Consider the following 20887-nt stretch of genomic DNA (forward strand, 5'->3'; position numbering starts at 1 on the left):
AAGTGCTCACTTACCCGGGCGGGATGGGTGGCTGTAGGGCTGGTGATCCCTGCCATGGGGATGCTGTGTGCAGGAGGAGCTTGGAGGGACTCCCTGACTCTGGATATGTCTCAGGTTGTGTTCTGCTAATGAGTGTATTCAATGAGCTGACAGAGGCCAAGCCATTTGTCAAACCTGGGAGACCTCTGTGGCCTGCAGGAGGACAAACCTTTGATCCCGAATTTCGCCTTTGCTCTTTGTGAGTGGTTTCATGGTTTCCTGTAACTGCCCATCCTGGTGAGTTTCATAGGACAATCCTGGAAAGGGGGTTTTAGCCTTACTGGATAGGGGATATGTGAGAGCAAGGAGGGGAGTTATTTAAACATCAGCAAGCTGTGATGTGCCCTGGGGTGTTGCAGCAAGATGTTTCCTGTGCTGCACCTGGAAGGCCCCCAGGATTCCTGCTGCAGCTCTCAGAGCATGCCTGGACCGTTGTGCATCCTTCACTTGGCTCCCACCCCGCTCTTGCCCATTGCTCCATGATCCCAGATTTTCTGCCAGGGAATACCTGACCTGCCAAAAGCTGCCAAGCCTGGGGTGCAACTCCCAGCTGTGGGGCACAGTTAGACCCAACCTGAAACCAGCTCAGTGCCCAGAGGTTCCTGTATGGTTAAGGGATAAGGATAAAGGCACGATGCTCCAAGTTCCCTGGGTGCACATGGGGGAAGATGCAAGGAATAATGAATGCTGGCAAACAGACACGCTATTACTGTAAACTCACAGTTGTCTGAGTTCTGTGCCTTTGGTAACACTTGGAAAGCACTGGATGGCTCCTTGTGGGTGATTTGGGGGCTCTTGGAAGAGCTCCTGCCCCAGGGCTTGGCTCTGGGGCTATATGGGCAGTGGGGACATGGTCCTCTCCTAACCACATCCCTTTGGTGGTGTTGCAGCTCCCGAGGTGACACAGGAGACGGTGGAGTCCCTGATGCAGAAGTTCAAGGAGAGCTTCCGCACCAACACACCCATTGAGATCGGGCAGCTCCAGCCCGCGCTGCGCAGCACGTCCGTGGGGAGACGGAAACGCCGGAGCCGGCCACGAGGTAGGCAGATGGGATCTCCATGCTCTCCATGACCTGGGTTTGGCCACGTCCAAAGGAGGAAGGCAGGAGCTCCTCACCCTCACTGCAGAGCATGGGGGATGCTGGAGCTCCTCAGTGATGGGGTGAAGAGGGGCAAACCCCATGCAGCATCCTCTGGGGGATCTGGTGGAGGTCCTTGGCAACGAGCTCACCTCGTGTGTCTTCACAGGATTTATCCAGGGTTCCTGTCAGCTGCCCCAGCTAAGTGAGGTTTGGTGGGAGTCATATATGGTTTCTTGGCAAGCTTCTGTTTTGGAGGAAAGGGGTGAAATTCGTTTTGGCCTTAACTCGCATCACTGGGACACCTCATCTTTCCACTTTTTCCCAGTATTTAGGGATGTTTGGCCTTTATTTTAGGGGTCCCAAAGGAAGCAGCATCCATGGTTCTGAAGGCTGTACCATGCAAAAGCATACAGCTATATGTAGCTGTTTTATAACTGTATATAACTATATATATACTATATAGTATATATAACTATATATATATACACACTATAACTTCTATATGTAGCATTACCAGCTACACCAAAACAACAGGAGGATGCTGGCTAAAACAGCCTTGAGAACAAGATTTGCTCCTTGCGTTGCCTTACAGCATGTAAACTGCCTCCTCCTATTGCTATCCCTGCTTAGAAAGGTGATGGCTGTGGGTTAGGTGGTGAGTGCTGAGGCTGTGCAGGGGTTTTGGGTCCACATCTCCAGCTGGGGAGGAGGCACTGGGGTCCCTCCAGTGGATGATGGGCAGGAGGGTCCCTTGATCATCACACTGCGGGTCTTTGTGGCAGCACTGGGAGCTGGGGAGAAAAACGCTCCTTCTATTTACTGTTGGCTTTGGTTTTCATTTATTTATGAGTCTGAAACGTGATCTTTTCTTCTGGATACATTTTCCTCCAATACAGGCCTGGAAAGGGCTTTTTTTTTTTTTTTTATCATAGCTCTGCCTATAAATTATTCACTTTGCATGAAGAAAATGCTCTGAGTCTTTAACTGGTTTAAATGATTTGGTTTGTTTTCTGGTAGTATTCAAACACACAGAGCTGAGGTTCGCTGTGCCTGTGTGGGGGGTGCTGTGCGGGGAGGTTTCCTTGATTCCCTGCTCCAGGCTCATTCTGTCGTTGTTGGTTTTGTTTCCCTTTTGAACTTGGTCACTAATGAAGCAAATCAGTTCAGCCTTGGAGCCAGGTTTAGGAGGAGACACGATGCCCAGCTGCATGGGAGCACAGTGTGGCTCTGAGGCAGCCTGGCTCATCCCATATCTGAGGACATGCGCCCTCCATCTCCCACCTCCGTGGCTGGTGCTTCCTTGCCTCCCTGCAAATCCCCATCCACACCATGCCAGAGCATGCCATAGGGCAGGGTCTTCCCAACCTTTGCTCCATCACTGCTGCCCTGCGGATCCCTCTGCCCATTAGTGACCACAGGAATCAGTGCATACCAGGACATGAGAGCCCTTGGGGACAAGATGCAGGTGAAGGGAGGTGATGGGGAGGAGCTGGGTGCTGGTACCTTGAGCTGCTTCTGTCCTGAGCTGGGTGCAATGGTCTCAAAGGTGCTGCATGGTAGTTGGGAGTGTCTCAGTGCACCCTGTGCTGCAGAGCTCCGCTCTGGTATACGTGAATAGGATGGGTGCAAGGAAGGGCTTGGGTTAGCTGGGAAGATGCTGTCGTGGTTGGTCCTTATCTGCACCAGGAGCAGGATGGGTCTCCGTGGTGTTGGTGTCCAACCTTCTGTAGTTTCTATGGGGCTCTGCTCCTCCTGCAGCTCCTCCATGGATGGTTGCATGTGCCATAAGAGATGCTGGGGAGCTGTGTCTGCCCTTCCTTGCCCAAGGCATAACGTACCCCATGGACTTCAGGAGGGAAGCGTGTCCACTTATGGGAGCCTTCACTAGCACGCTCTAGAAGGTTGTATGGTTTCAATGATCAGAAATCAGCGAGCAGCCCCCAAACCAGGCCAGTTCCAGGGTCTCCAGCACAGATCTCGCTCTCCACAGCCCCATCCCATACTCTTTGCTTTAGATTTCTTTTTGAGGCTATATCCACTCCTTTCTCCTCTCCCATGCTGGACGTTTTGCCTTCAGAGCCCGGGTTAACTGTCCCTCTGGAGGCCGAGCTTTGGAGTGCTATGGGACATTAAGGTTAAACAATGATATTACCACTCCCGATGTTTGCATTTTACATCCCTTTGCAAACACAAACCCTTCGCCTCATTAATCCTTTGCAATCCATGGTGGGTTTTTTTTTCCTCCCCCTAAAGGAAATTGTCCATTTGGGATGCATTTATTTCCTCCTAAGAGCTGCCTGACAGTTCTGCTGATGGAGTTTGCATCCAACTTTGTTACTGGGTAGTGACAGGGCGGCCTGATGGATGCATGTGTGTAATTATTTTCTCTTGGTTTGATTTAATTAATGTTTAACCTCATCAGAGCCCTGCAGCTGGAGCGCTCTCCCTGAAGGAACTGTGCATTCCATAAAGGACTCACTCCTTTATGGAAAGGCTCCAAAAGGGGTTTGGGATAAACCAAACCAGGAACCAACCCAACTGGCTGCCCCAGCCCAACACAAACAAATCTGGGATAAGCATTGCCTTGCTTCGCTTCCCTGCACTAAGTGTGTTTAAACTGCTGCCTATTGCTTGTCATTAAATGTGATTCTGTGCTAAGTGGTTCTAACAGCTCTGGAAAAGGTGGTATTTTGCTGAGAAGATCGACTTTAAAAACATAAAAATACAAACCACCCTCTCCATTTATAATACCATTTAACTTTATTTTTCCTAATGCCTTTTTCATACAAACTTGTTCCCCAAACATTCTCACCAGTGAAGTGCATTTAGAGCTTATAAATAATAGAGGGAGAGTAAGGATTGTAAGAGCTGAGGTGCAGGAGGGATGGGCTGGATCTCTGTTGAGGGATGGCAGGGCAGGAGGGAAGCATGCTGCATCCGAGAAAGTCTGGATTTACTGGTTCCCAAAATGCAGCCAGGCTCATACCTGAAGCATCCCAACCCGGCTGCATTGGAGCAGGGCTTACACTGGGAAGTGACTGTGGGGCAGGGAGTGGTGCGGGGATGGAGGATGCGGGTATGGCTGGACCACCCTGCGTATCCATCCCAAGAGCTGGTGGGATGTCGGGGTGCAGTGCTGGGAGGTGGACCTGGGGGAGGCCGGTTTGCAGAGAGAGGGTCTGGTGCCCTCTCCTGGGGTAGGCCTTTAAAAGCACCCTGGCTTTAAGAAGAAATAAGCCATTGGTAGTTCCTGCTGCCGGAGGCGGGATGCACTGTTCATCAGAGCTGCGGCTTCTTGTGGTTTAGAGGTCGTGGCTGTGCCATAAGTCACCCAAAGCCCCTCTAGGGAGGAGAACCATGGCTTGGCTTGTCTCACCCCTGGCCCATGCTTGAGCCAGGACAACTCTACCTCCCGCCTCACCCATCCCTCTGTCCTGGTGCCTGTGGAACATCGTGTTTTGCTGATGAGGTTTATTTAGGGTTCAGCCAGGAGCTTTCACCTCACCAGAGTCGAAGCATCATGGCCAGCTCCTTGGTGAGCATAAATCCCTTCACAGCTGTGCAAAGCCTGCCCTTGGGGATCACTGTGATCCCAGTTTTCCATAGTGGAAGCCGTGGGACCACCACCTGATTGTTGCATCACCCACCCTGGTGCAGTTCTATGGGCAGAGGCAGAAGGAAAAGGGAAGGTCAATGTGGAGAAAGTCCTCAGGAGCTGAAGCTGGTACATGTGCATGCACACCCTGCTGCTGTGACAAACCAGAGCAGAGCATTTCATTTTAAAGGGCTTGTTTTCTTCATCTTCTCCTTTTAACTAATTGTATAGTTCTGCACCTAGGTGGGGAGAGGACCCCTGGTCTGGTCTTTACTGGGAAGCCTGGGAGCAGAGGGTCTTGCTGAACACAACAGAGATTGCATAGCATGGGGCAAGTGAGTGTGGAGCTGAACACAGTCAAGGAGGAGGTCGGGAGTCTTTAATGCTGTGTGTGCACAGGATTTGGCCTTTTCCTAGGGGGAAGGGGTGCAGAAAGTCCTTTTCCATTGCAAATGAGGCTGTGGTGGCAGGGCAGAAGCGTGCATGGACGGATGTGTCACCACTGAGGACAAATACAAGCTTCCACTTCTCTTTTAAGAGCCAGCTCGGAGGGATTAAGCATCTGAGGTCAACCTGGCTTCAGACAGGAGTTATCCAAATAGCTGCTGTTACTTCTTTCTTTATTTTACCTCGGGTTTGATTTGTTTTGCATCCACGGTTGTTTCCCTGTTAACCTCCCGGCTTTGGGGAAGGGATTTAAAATGTCAGGTTTGCTTTTTCTTTCTAATGACAAAAATGCACCTTTAAAAGAAAAGGAAGCTTTAGCTAACAACAAGTCTTTGGGGACGGCAGAGCCTCCAGTGCCTGAGTTTTATGCCCTTAGCCCCCATTTGGCATTAACTCTACCATCTTTAATTACACCATGACGAGAGGTGTTTGCCTTGGCACCCCGCCTTGCTCCTCACCAAATTAATGCGTGCTCAGAAGGAGCATCCTGCCCCGGCACTGAGCTGCGAGCTACTTGAGCGGATTAACGAGCTTGTAAATCTGCAAACAGGATTAGAAATGAGAGCATCTTCCTTGAGCTCCCCCTCCTCACCCACAGCCGGTCCCTAAGGTGGTGGGGCAGGAGGTGGGGATGTGAGCAAGGAGGAGGAGATTTGGTTTTCCTCAAATCTAAATAGCAGGAGTAAACTGGGTGTAAAGGGGATGTAACTCCTTGGGGGAGCCACTGCAGAGAGTTGCTGGTGTGTTATGGATACCCATCCCTGCAAAGCTGCTGTTTCTGTGGCCTGTCTCTTTCAAGCATCTCTTTGCAATCAGTCAAGGTGATTAGGATCTGTTTTCTATTACTTGGTGGTTTTCTCACTCTTTTTAAAGAAAAAAGGATTGCTGACAGGGCAGGGCTGCTTGGCTTTAATGGGATGCTCTTCCTGTTCATCCCCATTGGCAGCTGCATGTGGGTGCTCTCTGCTGCGAGCTTCCTCATCCCCATTGTGAGCATCCTCAGCTCTATTGTGAGCATCCTTGGCCCCACGTCCCAGGGAGCAGCCTGCCACCAAGGCCAACCATTGGAGCTGCTGCAGGAGGTATTGCCCCAAGCCTGAGCATCTCATAGATGTTTCAGCTACATTTTGGAGACAAGCACAAAGTCAGGTTCTTGTCAGGATCAGTGCTCCTGCATCCTATAGGCTGCCTCAACTGAGCTCTGGGCCCCCCAGAACTACCACCAAGACGCGTTCTAGCATCCTTGATAGCACAAAGGGGTAAAAGCACATCCCCTTGCAGCCTCTTCTCTGCCCTGGGCTCATGTTTCCAGGCTGACCTCTGCCACTGCGTGTTGGGTCAGGAGAGATGTTTCCGCTGTGGGCTGGGGACCTGTACCGGGTCTCCCGACTCTCCTGTATTTATACATCCTGCGCAGTGCTGGGTAATCAGAAAATGCAATATTGCTGTCACAAGCTCTCTGAAGACATCCAGCCTGAGTAATTTAACATGTCAGCTCCATCCATCACTGAGACGCAGCCGGCACACAAACGTGGAGGGGCCGGAGGGGCCTGCTGCCTGCACTGACTGGTTGGTCACCTCGGTGGGCTGCGAGAGCAGAACAAGAACCTGAGGTCACTGCTTCTGTCCACCCCCAGCCATCCACCTGCACTAAAGGGACCAGGTCTGGCTTCTGGGTAGGTGGCAGAGGGATGTACTGTGTCCTGCATGCATAGGCAATGCCCACATCCTTCTCCTGGGCCAAGCTCCAGGAGGAAAACCCTTCCATAGTTGGTGTCTGTCTCCCAGCCCTGGGCACTGCCAGAAGCAGAAGAGCCCAGGCTCGGGGCGGGGGAGAAGGGGAGGTGCAGCAGAGCTGCAGCCCTGGCTGGTTGCCCAAGGGCCTGCATTAGAAGCCCAGGTTAATTAAGATTTTCCTCGCTGATGTGAATAAGCCTGATTGGTTTTACCATTCTGCTGTGTCCTTCAAAACCCCAGTCCCTGGGTGCGGGCGTACCATGGCATTGGATGCTTGCCACGAAGGGGGTCTGAAGAGGGGCTGATGGTGGGTTATTATTTGAGGTGTGAGTCTGTGAACCCCCCAGATCCGTGTTCAAGCTGCTGTGTGCAAGCACCGATTCCTCCTGCTGCTTTCAGACGGGAAGGAGCTGCTGGAGCCTCTTCCCACCCTCCTGGTTATGACCCACTTTGAGGTCCCTGCACAGCCAGGTCAGGGCATGGATGGGGCAGGAGCCACGTGCCGAGCTCCCGGTGTCCCTCTGGCTCCTGCCAGCCACCTCTCATTGCGGTGATTAAGGATTTGAGAGGGCAGAAGGCGCTGCTCGTTTTCTGTTCTCCTGCCAAGAAGTGGGGAAATTGCGCTTCTGCCTAGAATAAAGGATTTTTTAAAACCAGTAAAATATTTTAATGGCAGTTTAAAGGACCACTGTCAACCCCCAGAGGCCTCTTTCCTTTAAACTCTGCAAGGATTGAAGGACTTCTGCCAGTTAGAGTCTGTATCGCCTTTTAAGTGTCTTTAGCACTCCTTGGTGGGTCCTGTAGCTGAAGCGAGCCAGGGTTCTCCAGCAGCCCACGTTGTTTCCAGCTCCAGGAGGGAGATGCCAACTGAACCATGGCACAACCCTGCTTCTTGTTATGGCAGGGATGCATCTGCTGGCCATCAGGGCAAGCTGATAGAGCTGATGGGCTAATGTGAGTGCTAGGGGTGGGAAGGGACCCTCGCCATGCAGAGAGGATCTGAATGCTGTATTCCCCCTGTACCACTTGTCTCTGCTGGGTTTGCTTTGAAGCAAACACCTAAAATTCACAGTTCTTCACCATGTGGGTATCCTTGGAGAGAGCAGCTTCTGCATTCAGAGGTTTTCTTTGTCAATGCATGGCTGGGGTAGACATCATCATCTTATTTTCACATCACAAATGGCACCATGGGGTCTTGGTCCTTGATAAGGAAGCAGTGAAATCACAAGTGGCAAAAGCCCCTGGTCACTTCTGGTGATCCCAAGCAGAGCTCCTGGGCTGTGAGAGCTGGATACTGGACAAATCCATCAGTTCTGTCGACACGCTCCCAGCTCTTTCCTGCTGCTGTGCATCCCAGCTGACAGAGCTGATTCTTTGCTCTCTCTTGCTTGCAGGTGGGATTGGGTTTGGACGTGCCAAAGGAAACTCTGGCTCAGAGGCGGATGATGAAACCCAGCTAACCTTCTACACCGAGCAGTACCGGAGCCGGAGGCGAAGCAAAGGTACAGAATAACATAGGCACTGGTGAGATATGTTGGTGTGTAAGAGGACAAAAGTGGTTGTGCAGTGGTGATGCTGTCTGATACTGTGTGAACTAGCCTGGAGAAGGTTCGGGGGTGACCTGATGGCTCCCTACAAGTGCCTGACAGGAGGATGGAGCCAGGAGGGGCTGGGCTCTGCTCCCAAGGAACAAGGGATGGGACAAGAGGAACCGGCCTCAAGCTGCACCAGGGCAGGTTTAGATGGAGCTGAGGAACAATTCCTGCCCCAGAGGGTGCTCAGGCATTGGAACAGGCTGCCCAGGGCAGGGCTGCAGGCACCGTCCCTGCAAGTGTTCACACAGCGTGGAGACGAGGCCTCAGTGCCATGGGTTAGTGGTGGCCTTGGCAGGGATGGGAATGGTTGAACTGGATGAGCTTAAAGGGCTTTTCCAACGTGGTTGATTTCATGATTCTATTATTCAGTGCTTCTGTGAATCTAGGTAAGTACCACAATACCAGTCTGTAGAGGTAAGGACATCATGTGTTCTTCGTGTGATGCAGCACCATACATGAGCCATAAACAGCATTTCCTGGTGATGTTGCTGAGGTTCTGGGTTTCTTTGATTGTTTCTACTATCAGTTACATTACACATGCCCTGGCACGTTCCTGAAGCTGCACTGGTGGGTGGTGACTGTGTCAGTCACTGTCCTGGTGCTGGTGCAGCTATCAGGGATAAGCACTTAGCAATTCCTTGCTCCAAACTCCTGTTTTCTGCCCTGTGTTGCCCACCTTCCTCTACACACAAAGGCAGTTAAAAGGAGCAAATCCAAAACGAGGGTTGGGACAGGGATTTGTAGACTGGAGTCCCTCCAGGCTTTATTGTGAGAAACAAATACCATCCTCACATTGACATCAGTGTCCACATTTCATAGAATCACAGAACCCCAGACTGGTTTGGGTTGAAAGGGACCTTAAAGCTCATCCAGTTCCAACCCCTGCCATTGGCAGAAACACCTTCCATGAGAGCAGGTTGCTCCAAAGCCCGTCCAACCTGTTTCCTCTGGTCACATTGCACTGGAGCCCTTTTGTTCAGGACCCTCAGTCCAAGCTCTTTGGTGGAGGATGGAGCAAGATTTGCAGCTGCACTTGACAAACCCCTGTGAGGAAACAGTGATGCTGGGAAGCAGTTTGAGAACCGTGCAGTGGGTTTGCTCCCTCCATTTGTTTTCTGTGTTAAGGCAGGCAGAGCTCAGCACGTCAGAGAGATGCCTGCGCCCGCTGCAGCAACCTGGCCCCATTTGTTTCAATGATGAGGCATTCTGATAAATGCTCTCAATGTGTTCATTTGAATGTGAAATTACCTCAACACCTCCGATCAGCTTGATGGTTGCACATGAGAATAAGCACATGCGCGCAGGGGCGTGTTGCGTTTATTCCTGCTGGAAGGCAGGGTATTCAGTTGTGTTAGCTCTCTTTGGCATGTGTTTTAGAACCAGGAGACATTCTCATCAAGTTTCAGATGAGCCTTTGATGAAAAGCACAGAGAGAATTCCTGAGTTAAAGTTACCTGTTGCAGAACAAACATAGCTGCAGTTAGGGGGAAATGATGTGCGAGAGGAGGAGGAAATTGGTTGTGTTGCAAAGAGGGACAAAGGAAATGGTCCTGGAAGGTCACTGGTGCAGGGGAGAAATTCCCCAAGTCCTGAAGCAGTTTTATCAATGGTTTATTTTAATTTAAATTCCTTGAATGCTTTGGAAAAGCCCCTGAAGTTTGAGTGTGTTTTCAGCTGCCACTAGGGAAGGGAGAGATGGAGCATGAGCATGGTGTGGAAAACTGTGTTTTAATGGAAAGCAGATAAATCTTTGCTTTCACACTGCCTTGACTCTATTCCCTGTGAGGTCAAGTGCTCTGACAGTCTCTGGAAACACACACTCATGCTGGATGCCGGGTACAAAGATATTCTTATTGACATACACGGTGGCTTTGGGTTGTTTGTTTAAGCTTTCTAGTAGGGCAAATAGAAAGGAGTAGATAAATGGGAAGCATTCCTTTTTTTTCCCCTTGAATAAGCTGTTGTTCACCTGGGCAGCTTTGATGGCTGGGTTTGAAGGGAGTTGTGGGGGGGAAGAGCTGCCTTGCATGGCTGCATAGAGCTGGCTGTTAGATCTGCCTTCGTGTTTGACTGGTACTGTGCGAACCCGGTTTGTTCATGTTCAGTGGGGGCTAACAGAGGGAATTGTCTTGCATCGAGTCCCCATTGTATTTCCCCTCCTGTCTAGCTAAATTTTGCCATCACTACGTCCTTGAAAGGAGTTTTCTATTATCCTTTCATTGACTCTCCTCTCCCTCGTGGAAGGAAAGCAATAGCTTAGTGGGAAGTCGCAGTACCAAACTCATAATTACAAGTTCAGCAAAGATCCATAATTGGATGAGATGTAACTTAAATGGAGAGGGATGCGTCGTCAGATACAGTTAATTCTGACAATGATGTTTCGGATCGATTTTGCCACGGTTGCGTGTCGTTGCAGGTGCTGTGAGATAGTTATCAGGTCCAAGGAGAGAGATTCCTTGGGGTTTCTCTCCTCCAATTAGGTTTTTCAGGATTGAGCCTAATTATTGATGCTGTCAAGGCATCGATCCCAGGGAAGTTTCCAGTTAGGGTGGCACCGTAGGTGAGCTGGTTAGTGGGTCAGGGGCTCTGTTTGTCTCTTGACTGCAGGTTTCATAGTACTTTGCCAAGGTATATTAGAGGGACATTCTCATAGGTAAATTTGAGTGAGGGAGAGCTTGTTCTGGTAGCTCAGAATCCCTTAATACTTGGTTTTCAGTGCTGGAATACATGGAAAGATAAATCTGATCCGTCTGGGCACAGAGACAGGGATGGCTGAGGCATTACCTTCTGCGCTCTCAGCACACCCCACCATGCACCTTCCCAGCTTCTAGGTCTGTGGGATCCCCTCACACTGATGTTTCCCTGTCTTTGGAAAGTCTCCAGAGAAGCTGGAGGTGGGGAGAGCAGAAGGAATAACATGGACAAGACATTCCCGTACAGCCTTGGTCTTTCTCTGCTGTGGGGCCTAGCCCCATCGCTGGGATTTGAGCAGGGAGAGGCAATGCTGCTCACCAGTGTCCCTGGGGAGCTGGATCTTTTCAAGAGGTTCTCATACCCATTTCCATCCCTTTGCTTCACCACAGCCCATGCCCACACCAGCTCTCCATCCTCTGTGTTGTGATGGATCAACATGTCCTCCACTTGGATGGCAGTGCTGATGGCAAGGCTGGCATGCAGCCCCAAAGGAGCTGGAATTTGGACCTGATGTCCTACTTTTCCAAGTGGAACAAGTCCTGAGAGAGGCTGCCAGGCCATGCAGAGCTCTGGGCTTGAAGGCTGGAGGGACCTCAGCTATGGACGGGTGGTTTGCTCTTTTCTGCAGATCCTCATACTGACCCCATGAGATTTTAGACCTCATAGCAGCCTTCCAGTATCTGAAGGGGGGCTATAGGGATGCTGGGGAGGGACTCTTCATTAGGGACTGTAGTGATAGGACAAGGGGTAATGGGTTAAAACTTTAGGGGAAGTTTAGATTGGATATAAGGAAGAAGTTCTTTACTGTGAGGATGGTGAGGCACTGGAATGGGTTGCCCAGGGAAGTTGTGAATGCTCCATCCCTGGCAGTGTTCAAGGCCAGGTTGTACAGAGCCTTGGGTGATATGGCTTAGTGTGAGGAGTTCCTTCCCATGGCAGGGGGATTGGAACTGGACAATGATCTTAAGGTCCTTTCCATCCCTAACTATTCCATGATTCTATGATTTTCCAGAACTGGGATTTTTCTGTTTGCAACAGGTGTGTGTGCTCTGGGGCTCTGCTTGCTGTGGGACTGGCTTTCCACTTTCCTGATCCCCTGGGAGAGTCGGGAAGCATGGGAGCCTCCTCACATGTGGCTGTTGGTATCGTCTCCAGGGCTGTCAGTCATTGCACCTTCCGCTAGCACTGAAGTCTCTATGAGAATGTGCCAGCATTGTACAGATGCTAATGCACATCCCCAGCTGCTCATCATGGGCCATACCAACCTTTGATACTTGGCTCCTTTTTTCCCCTGAGCAGCATGCAGTGTGTACAGTCATCATTCTGAGTTTAAGAGGAAACTACTAGTAGTAGCAGAAAGAAGCCCCAAACCAGGGAGGCAGAGCCCCATGCACAAGCCTTGCTTACACAGTGCATTGCTACTGCTCCATCCCCCTTGTTCCAGGGTGGTATTTGCCTCTTGCCCAGCAAAATATATTCAGCTCCACGTCTGACTTTGCAGCCTTGAGCTTCCTGGGTTACATGCAGTGCCTGCTCGATGGCTCTTCAAATACAGAGGAAGATGGGGGTGGATCATAACTCCAAGGTGGTACTGGGCTCCCTGCAGTGATGGGGGCTGCTGCCACCTTGTCAAGGACTCGGGTTTTCTAATGAGCCCCTTGGCTCGCTGGTGGGAGAGGGGAAGTGTGAACAGGCTTCCCCCACCTCCGTCTGCTCTCTCAATCCCTGGAGCTGCTGATCTGTAAGGCAGAAATGTTCGTGCTATTTTAAAGCCCCTTCTAGAGGATCTTTAAGGGCTAAATGAAGAGTAAATCAGCACTGCCTTGGGTCTGCAGGGCTGGGCAGCTTCCAGGGTTAGGGGAAACTAAGGCAGGGAAAGTGATGGTGTTGTATGAAGACCCTGCAAGGCGTTGAGCATCCTGACCCTGTTTGTCTTGGAGACCCAGATTGCCTCTGGCTCCTTCTGTAGCAAGGCGTTTTCTGAGCCCCTGGGACCTGCTGGGGTCCCTGGAGCTGGGGCTGATCTCATATTTCCCATCGGGTATAAAGAGTACCTGAAAATCTGGATGCAAAATAGAGCACTGAGTGCAAGCACAAAGAGATGCTGTTGGTGCTGTGATGGTTGAGATGTGCTGGAGGGTACCCCAGTGCAGGGACCCAACTGGGATCTCCTTGAGCACCCTTAGCTGACTGCTGCTCTTCAACAGGCTCTGGATCTGCTTCAGCCTGAGTCAACCATCCCAAGCGTGCTCCTCCACACTCAGGTCTGGGATCCCTTCACCCCTCTCAGCATCATCTCTGTTGAAGCCTCTTAGATGAGGGGAAATATCCCACCCTGTTTTCACACACTGCTTTTGTTCAAGTGGTATCTTCCCATTCCACCCCAGGAGAGCTCCCCAGCAGCCCACGGAAGGGAGGGATGCTGCTTTTGGGATGTTGAGGAATCCATGAACAAGGCACCCCGGTGTTTCCATAGCACATGGTGATGGCTTAGACAGATCGGCAGCATCCAATTGCGTCCCTTGGATCGGTGTCAGCAGAACGTGTGTGCACGCATGTTGCTGGCTGGTGAAGTCTTCTGAGGGCTGTTAGAGAAACGAGAAGCTGAGCTTTGATCTGCCTCTGTGTTTGGTGTTTAAAACAAGGCCTTTTAGAAGGGAATATTAGGTATTCGGAGTCTGCTACATATGAGGAAGCTTCACTTTGATCCTCTCTTGTCTCCAGAGGCAGCAAACACTTAGTATTTCATGGGGAACTAAATGAAATGCGGGATGAAATGTGGGTACCGCTCTCGGTGCTCTGCCAGTGCTCACTGGGGCTGGGTGAATGCTGTGGGTAGTGTGTCTGTGCTGTGCTCCTCAGGGAATCACCCCTGTGATTCCATGTGCATCGGGTTCAGCTCGCCAGGCTGGCAGCCTTCAAACTGCAGGAGGTGATGCTGGGAATCAAATGGGGGATGAAAGGTGATAAAGCAAACGTGTTGGGTTGCTTACAGTAGCAAGGCGGAGTAATGGGTCTGTCCTTGCCTTGTGCTGCCTGTGTGTGCTCAGCGAGCCTTGTTCATCCCTGCTGGCACCAGCAGTGCTCTGAAGCAGGACAGGCTTCCCTGGGAAAAGGGGACAAAGCTGCTCAGTGTGGGAATAGATGGACAGCTGGTACCTTCATGGCACAAGTCTCATTTTTCCCTCTCAGAGCAGCAGGTTATGTCCTACCCAGGCTGCACCCATGCCCAAATCGCTGTGATGCCCTGGGTTGGTGGTACTGATGAGGGATGCTCTTAATATCCAGCCTTTCTCATCTCTCCATTGTGGATGCTGTTTTTCCAGCGAGCAAACAAACATTGTGCTTTTGCATGAGGGCTTATTTTGCTCGCAGAGCAAGCAGGCACTGCATCAGCACTTAAAACCCACTTGGAGCCCTTCTCCATCCCTGTCTGATTCCATCTGTGCAGGGAGGCTGGGCTGGGGTTACTCCAACAGCATCTTTGGCCCTGTAAGTCCTTGGGGGTTGTAGATATGGGGACACAGACATGCTGAGGAAGAAGGGATACTGCAGGAAGCCGGTTGCAAAGCGTAAGCGGAGGCGCGGAGGGGTCCACGGTTAAAGCAGTTGTGATGGCGCAGGAGCCGCAGGCTCTTTAACTTCCCGGGACTGTGCTGGAGATAACGGCTCTTACATCTGCTCCTGGAGGCAGTGTGGCTCTCCCTGTTTATTTATTTATTTCCCTGATTGTATCTGATCCAGCCTCTGCGAGTAATTGAGTGTTTGAGAGCGAAAAGAATTATCTCAGGGGCTCGGCCCTTATCTCGACAGCAAAGCAGGGCTTTTAATTTAATTTTGTTGGGAGCATGTGGGTAACAAATTTCACTAATCGCTCTGCTGCCGCCCTCCGCATGGCAACGAGCCTCTTGTTTCCCAGGAAGCGGAACACGAGCCTGCTGGATGCGGGCAGGAGGAGGGTCGGCTCCGCGTGGGAAAGGAAGATGCGTTTCGGTGCTGATGCTCGGTGCGCCTGTGACGCTGTGGATGTGTCCCCGGTTGGAGGAGGAAGAGGAGGAGTGTGAGGAGGAGGAAGAGGAGGGTGGGTGTTGTGGCACACTGAAGCTCGTCCTTGTGCGGTGCTTGGCTGTAAGGGAAACTGAGGCACAGAGGGGATGTGGCCCAAGCCTGGGGAGCTGTGCAGAGCAGAGATTCTTATTCTCATCCTCTTGGGTAAATGCCCCATCCCTGGCCAGGTTGGACACAGGGGCTTGGAGCAAGCTGCTCTAGTGGAAGGTGTCCCTGCCTGTGGCAGGGGTTGTAACTGGATGGGCTTTAAGATCCCTTCCAACATAAACCAGGCTGGGATTCCATGGTCCCAGGCAGCAGCCCAGCTCTGCCTGCAGGGTGGTGATGGAAAGGCGCAGGGCCCGTTTGGGCAGTGTGGTCGGCACCTCTTGCCAGGTCCTGAGTCCTCTGTGGCATCCTGGCCTCCATCCCTACTCTCTCCAGGTCTCCAAAATCAATTCAGCTGTCTGACCAGCCCTTTGCTTGCCGAGCACAATCCTTCCTGGGCTGTGACTCAACATGAGCTATTTCATAGATAATGATTACTTTCTTTCCTCTTTTTTCCTGTAGGAATAATGTTTTCATTACACTATACGGAAAATTGCTTTCCCTCCTCCTTAAAATGAAGCCTTCCACTCAGATTTGCCTTTGTGTTTGTATATTGTAAAATTGGGACTCATTTGGAGTTTAAAACAAAAAAGAGATCGGGCTTTAATTCCAGGAGAAGTGTTTCCATTGATTTGAATGAAAGAAAATTCCAGTGCAGACAATCTCTGCCTTTAAATATGGAACTGTTTCTTTAATGCGATTTTATCTCAAGCAATTCAGCACCGAGAACACAAAAGCAGAACTGACTTCATTGATTTTAATAGTCCATGCCCAAAGAAATGGCAAAAGCCTGTAACGGTGCCAGGAGAGCAACTTGGGTTTGCACAGATTCTCCCCTCTTTGCTGTGCTGGGGCAGCTCTGAGAACTGCCACCTGTGGTGATGGGGCTGGAGATGCTCACCCTGGTGGTGATGGGGCTGGTGGGCCACAGCATTTCTGCCTGTGCCACCTTCATCTCTGTTTCCACCCTTCCTTCCCACTTCCTTGCCCAGTCTTCCGGGCTTTTCCTTTCCCTCCGCTTCCATATTCCTCCTCGTGATTGAAATTTACTGGCAGCATGTCTCGGAACTGCAGGCCCATTGTTTTAAAGCAAAGCGGGAGCACCACCAGCAACCGTATAATTAGGAAGTAAATATATTTATTCAATACATAAGGCATTAAAACTCCAGGAGCACGTGAAGAGAGAAGGCTGGAGGAGCACAAGAGCTCGCTGGGGCTTTTTATCTCCAATGCAGGCTGTGGTGTACACCACAGATCAGCTGCCAAAGCCTTGACCTTGCCATAGGGTCCAGCAGCCCGATCCTGACCTCCCACTGTGGCCATGCCACCCTCAGCATCCTCCTCTCCCCAGCCCGTATGCAGGGCTGCCTTTTTTGCACCACCCCCTTATGCTGTACTGGAGGATGCCTTGACTAATTCATAGTTCATAAATGTTAATAGTATTAATCTGATTCAGCGTGTGCTTAGCAAGATCAAATCCTTTATAAATCCAGAAGCGTCTGATCTCACCCTTCTGCTGCACAGCACAGCCGTCTTTCCTCCTTGCTTTTCCTCCCTGTCCCTTCTGCTGTGCACCCTCTCTGCTGTCTTGGAGGTGAATCTTTCTTGGCCTGGGAAGACCAAAGCCATCACTTTGATTTGATCCTCATCCTGCTGACTTGGGGGATGAGGCTGGAGACAGCCCCATGCCCAAGCCCTGACCTAGATCCTGCCTTTAAACGTGAGCACCTTCACTTGGGGTTTGCCTAAGGCAGTGATGGAGAAGGTGCCTGCTCAAGGAGAGGCTGAAGCCAGGCATTGTAGAGAGGCTGTGCAATGGAAGGCCTGCTTGGGCTCTCACCCCACTGCACAGATGCTGCCTGGAGGGTTCATTGCGTTCACACCCTGTTTCTGAGGGAAATGTCTCTGGGGCACAATGGTCCCTGAAGATTTGGTGGGGTCCATGGTGCGGGAGAGCTACATCTGGCTGAAAGGAAGATGTCCCATCCTATCCTATCCCATGTGTGCTGGAGGAAAAGAGAACATCTTGATGTGAAAGGGGTGTGGGGTAGGGAGATTGGTACATCCCAGCACAGTGATGCTCCATAGCCACAGCCACGTTTCAACACCACTGCTCCCTTTAATTGGCGCCTGATTTGATTCCACACGATGTCCACTTGTAAAACACCTCGAGATGTTTCTGTGAGGGTGTCCTGGAGATGCTGTTGTACCATCCTAATGAGGCTCAGCTGGAACATAAAGAGGAATCATTAGGAGCACTCCTGGTACAGTGACATACCAGCAACACCGGGAGGGATGCAGGGGTGCGAGATGGGCTGTGGTGGACTCACTGCTCCATGGGGATGCTGTGGGTGCTGCTCACCCTGCACCAGGCGATTCTGCATGCAGCATGGCACAGCAGCTGGGCAGCTGCTCCACGTGTTGCTAAGCAGTTCATGCACTCACGGTTCCCCTGCTCCTTCTTCCTCGGGTGATGGAAATACATTTTAATATCCGAGTAGCCGGGAAACATTCCCTATTATTGCCGTTATCTCCGGAGGGGTGGGGAAGATTGCAAAGCACTTGGCGTTTAACACCCACATATGGCTAACACCGTGGGCTGTGCGCTGATAAAGATGGGGTAATTAAAGTGCATTTTTTTTCTTGTGGACTAATCTCCCAAGCATGTATTTATGAGCCTGATTTAGAAACATCACATTACCCAGAGCACGGGATGTTTGTGTTGCTTGTAAATCCATCCGTGTTCTGAACAGAGCTTTTTTTTTCCCCTTCCTAAATTTAGGATTAAAAAGAAGCAAGCTCGGAGTTTTGATGGGTGTATTCTCCCCCTCCTTCTTGTCCTTTAAGTGAGCAAGGGAAGGTGTACAAAGCAAAGAGTAATTAACTGCACGAGATGATATTTCCAAGGTGTGTTTGGAGGGGCTGTTTGCAGTGCTTACACCAGTGCCTTTGGATTTATCTGCATTGTGCAGTAAGTGCAGAATCTTCACAGGGATGTGGTGCTTTGCAAGCACCGAGCTGGCTGCTGAGGGACCCATGTCTTCCCTGGGAGGACGGAGCTGGGCTCATTGGCTCCAGTGTTGAAAGGGAAGAGCAGAAATCCTTGGGTGGGAACGGTGGTGGTGGCAGCACCCCGTCTGACCACAGTGCTGGCTCTCCTCTTGTCTCCCAGTCTAATTAAGCTGCTGTTAATTGGATGGCTAGCAGGGAGCATCTCGGGTATGGTTCTACCCTGAAACAGAGCAGTTTGCTTTGCTTTCTGCTTCTTCCTCCTTTGCTCTCACTGGCTGGGGGGAGAGGCGACTTCTGCCTGTTGGAAAGCAGGGATTTCTTCTTCTCCTTCATCATCCTCATGTGTCCTGCCTGCTGCCTTGCCTGCTCCTTGGGCACAGGCTCCTCTGACTGTTGCTTTCCCTGCAAAACTGAGCGCTTGGGCACCCTCTTACTTGGTTGCAACCATCCAAAATGCAACAGAAACATGCTTTGTTAAAAGCAATAGAGGAAGGATTTATTAGAGCAGAGGAATACAGGGAGTGAGTTTGGTCTCATCCGTGCCTGGTCACTTTCTTCCTCTTGGGCTTTTTGGACCCCACAAGACCCAAACAAAGACTGGATAGTGAGGCTCTGGGGGCTTCTGAGTCACATCAGCTGTCCGTAAAGGTCTTGTATTCTCCCCCAGGCTTCCTCTTTTTAGTGAAGGAGGTTGATGCCAGCTTGTTTGGTGGACCTTGGTTTGCAACTCTGCATTTTAAACACCTCCCTGGAAGCATAGAGGTGACAAGGAGAGGAGGGAAAGAGCAGACTTCAACCAGGCAGGGCTCCCATTTGCAGTGTAGTGGCTCATGTGGTGCTGCCTGAGTTACCGAGCTGTGTTTGGATCCCCTCTCTGGGCCAAGGAAGGGATGGATCATTTTGTCTCACCTCTGACAGGAGCATGAAGCCTGGTGAGGTTGGTTTGGTTAGCAGTGGCTTGCTAAGAATGTATTTGCTTCTGGTTTCAGAGACCTAGCATGAAGCTGTTTATCTCCAGGTGGGTTTTTAAACACAGCACAGCAGTGCTTCTGCTGGAGCATCGGTGCTCCGAAGAGCAGGCAATAGGATGGAAAGTGGGAGCCGTGTCCTTCTCTTTAACAAACGAGGGAAGGATCTGCTTTTCCAGCAGCCTTTCTTCCAACCTGGCAGCAAACTGGCCCTGAGCAGGGAAGAGCTGAGCTGGAAATCCAATTTCTGCTCCAGCAGAAGACCCATTGCTTTGGTTTAGTTGCTCAAAGCCAACGCTGGGCAGTTCTGGAGGTCAGTAATTAGCACTGTGCTGGAAAAAAGTGGGGTGCAGGAGGCAGGGGAGAGGGGAAGGTTGACTTATGGGTGACTTTATAGCACATTGTCCCTTTCCTTGGGCAGCCAAGCACAAACTCATTGAGCTGTAATGAGCTTTTGACTGTTTCAAGCTCCTGTGCCCCTCTCCTCTTGCTCATGGGGAAAGAAGCAATCATGTGGACTGGTGGGGATGGGAGCTCCCAGATGTTGATTCCTCCAGCTCCACTGGTGAGATGGTGGAAGCTGCCATTATACCTGTTATTCAGGCTCTTTGTGAAGAGGGGATAATACTCATCTAACTCATAAGGGATTTGTGATTTAGTTTGCAAAGTGCTTTAATACCCTGGATTGAAAGGTGATCTATAATGGTGAACTCCAGTGTTCTCTGCTCTATTATACACTTGGCTGTGTCCATTTACCCTGGTGAGGCGTTTTTCCTTGCTTTTTCTCTTCTTTTTTCCCCCTCTTTTAACATTTGTGTAGTAGCTTCAAGCAAGAGCAGGGTTTGTGGCAGGCACAGTCTGCTCAATGAGTTTGCTTCCCAATGAGGTGCTAACTTATGCTGGTGATTTAAATAAAGATTGGGAAGGAAAGAAAAAGAGGGATCTCAAGGTGAAGGGCACAGGAGGTTGGCGATAAAGCTGTGAAATAGGGGTGGGAAAGCTGTTTAGATGATGCATGCATAAGGACAGTAAAAGATGCTTCATAAATAATGAATTTGCATACTCCTGTATTGCAGTGAGGGGTGTATTTTCTGGCAGAACAGCCACTTCTCCTGTCCTATGGGTGCTGGTTGGAGCAGGTCAGTGCAGGCTCCATCCTGCAGCAGGGAATGCTTTGGTGGGTCAACGCTCTGACTGGAAAACACAGATTGCGCCAAGCATGAGGTCTCTGCCATGGCACCAGCATCTCTATAGCAGCTTTGGTCACATTACAGGGTGTGCAAGTGCTAGCTTGCTGGGCGTATTTCCCGTTAATGTTCAGATTGATGCTTTTTAGATCTCTCTTTGCTGAAGAGATGGAGACCACCAGGGAGCAAGGGAGGAGAGGCTGGACTGGCTTCCAAGAAATCCGTAAGTGTCCTCATGGGAATCCTGAGGACTGCTGGGAGCGTGGTCATCTCAGCTGCACTGTAACAGACTGTGCAGTGGTTGGGATTAAATGTGGGGCTGTGCCTTGTCCTTGGCATCTCCATAGTCCTCAAGTGGTTTTTGATGGGCATCCCA

General features: G+C 50.8%; 2 protein-coding genes across 5 annotated transcripts in view; one reads left to right on the forward strand and one right to left on the reverse strand.

Moving 5' to 3' along the window:
* The window catches only part of TRIM32 (tripartite motif containing 32), a 477288-nt gene that overhangs the window by 353838 nt on the left and 102563 nt on the right, over positions 1-20887 (reverse strand). The gene's annotated exons all lie outside the window — the stretch shown is intronic.
* The window catches only part of ASTN2 (astrotactin 2), a 327690-nt gene that overhangs the window by 100198 nt on the left and 206605 nt on the right, over positions 1-20887 (forward strand). For all 3 annotated transcript variants that reach the window (XM_061352931.1, XM_061352932.1, XM_061352933.1), the window contains 2 exons: positions 930-1079; positions 8295-8402. In XM_061352931.1, the coding sequence (XP_061208915.1) occupies positions 930-1079; positions 8295-8402 (258 nt within the window). The remainder of the gene's footprint in view (positions 1-929; positions 1080-8294; positions 8403-20887) is intronic.

Source organism: Neopsephotus bourkii, unplaced genomic scaffold (assembly GCF_033783945.1).
Source record: "Neopsephotus bourkii isolate Nb327-2 ecotype Australia unplaced genomic scaffold, CSIRO-AGI_Nbou_v1 NB_659, whole genome shotgun sequence".
Classification (NCBI taxonomy): Eukaryota; Metazoa; Chordata; class Aves; order Psittaciformes; family Psittacidae; genus Neopsephotus; species Neopsephotus bourkii.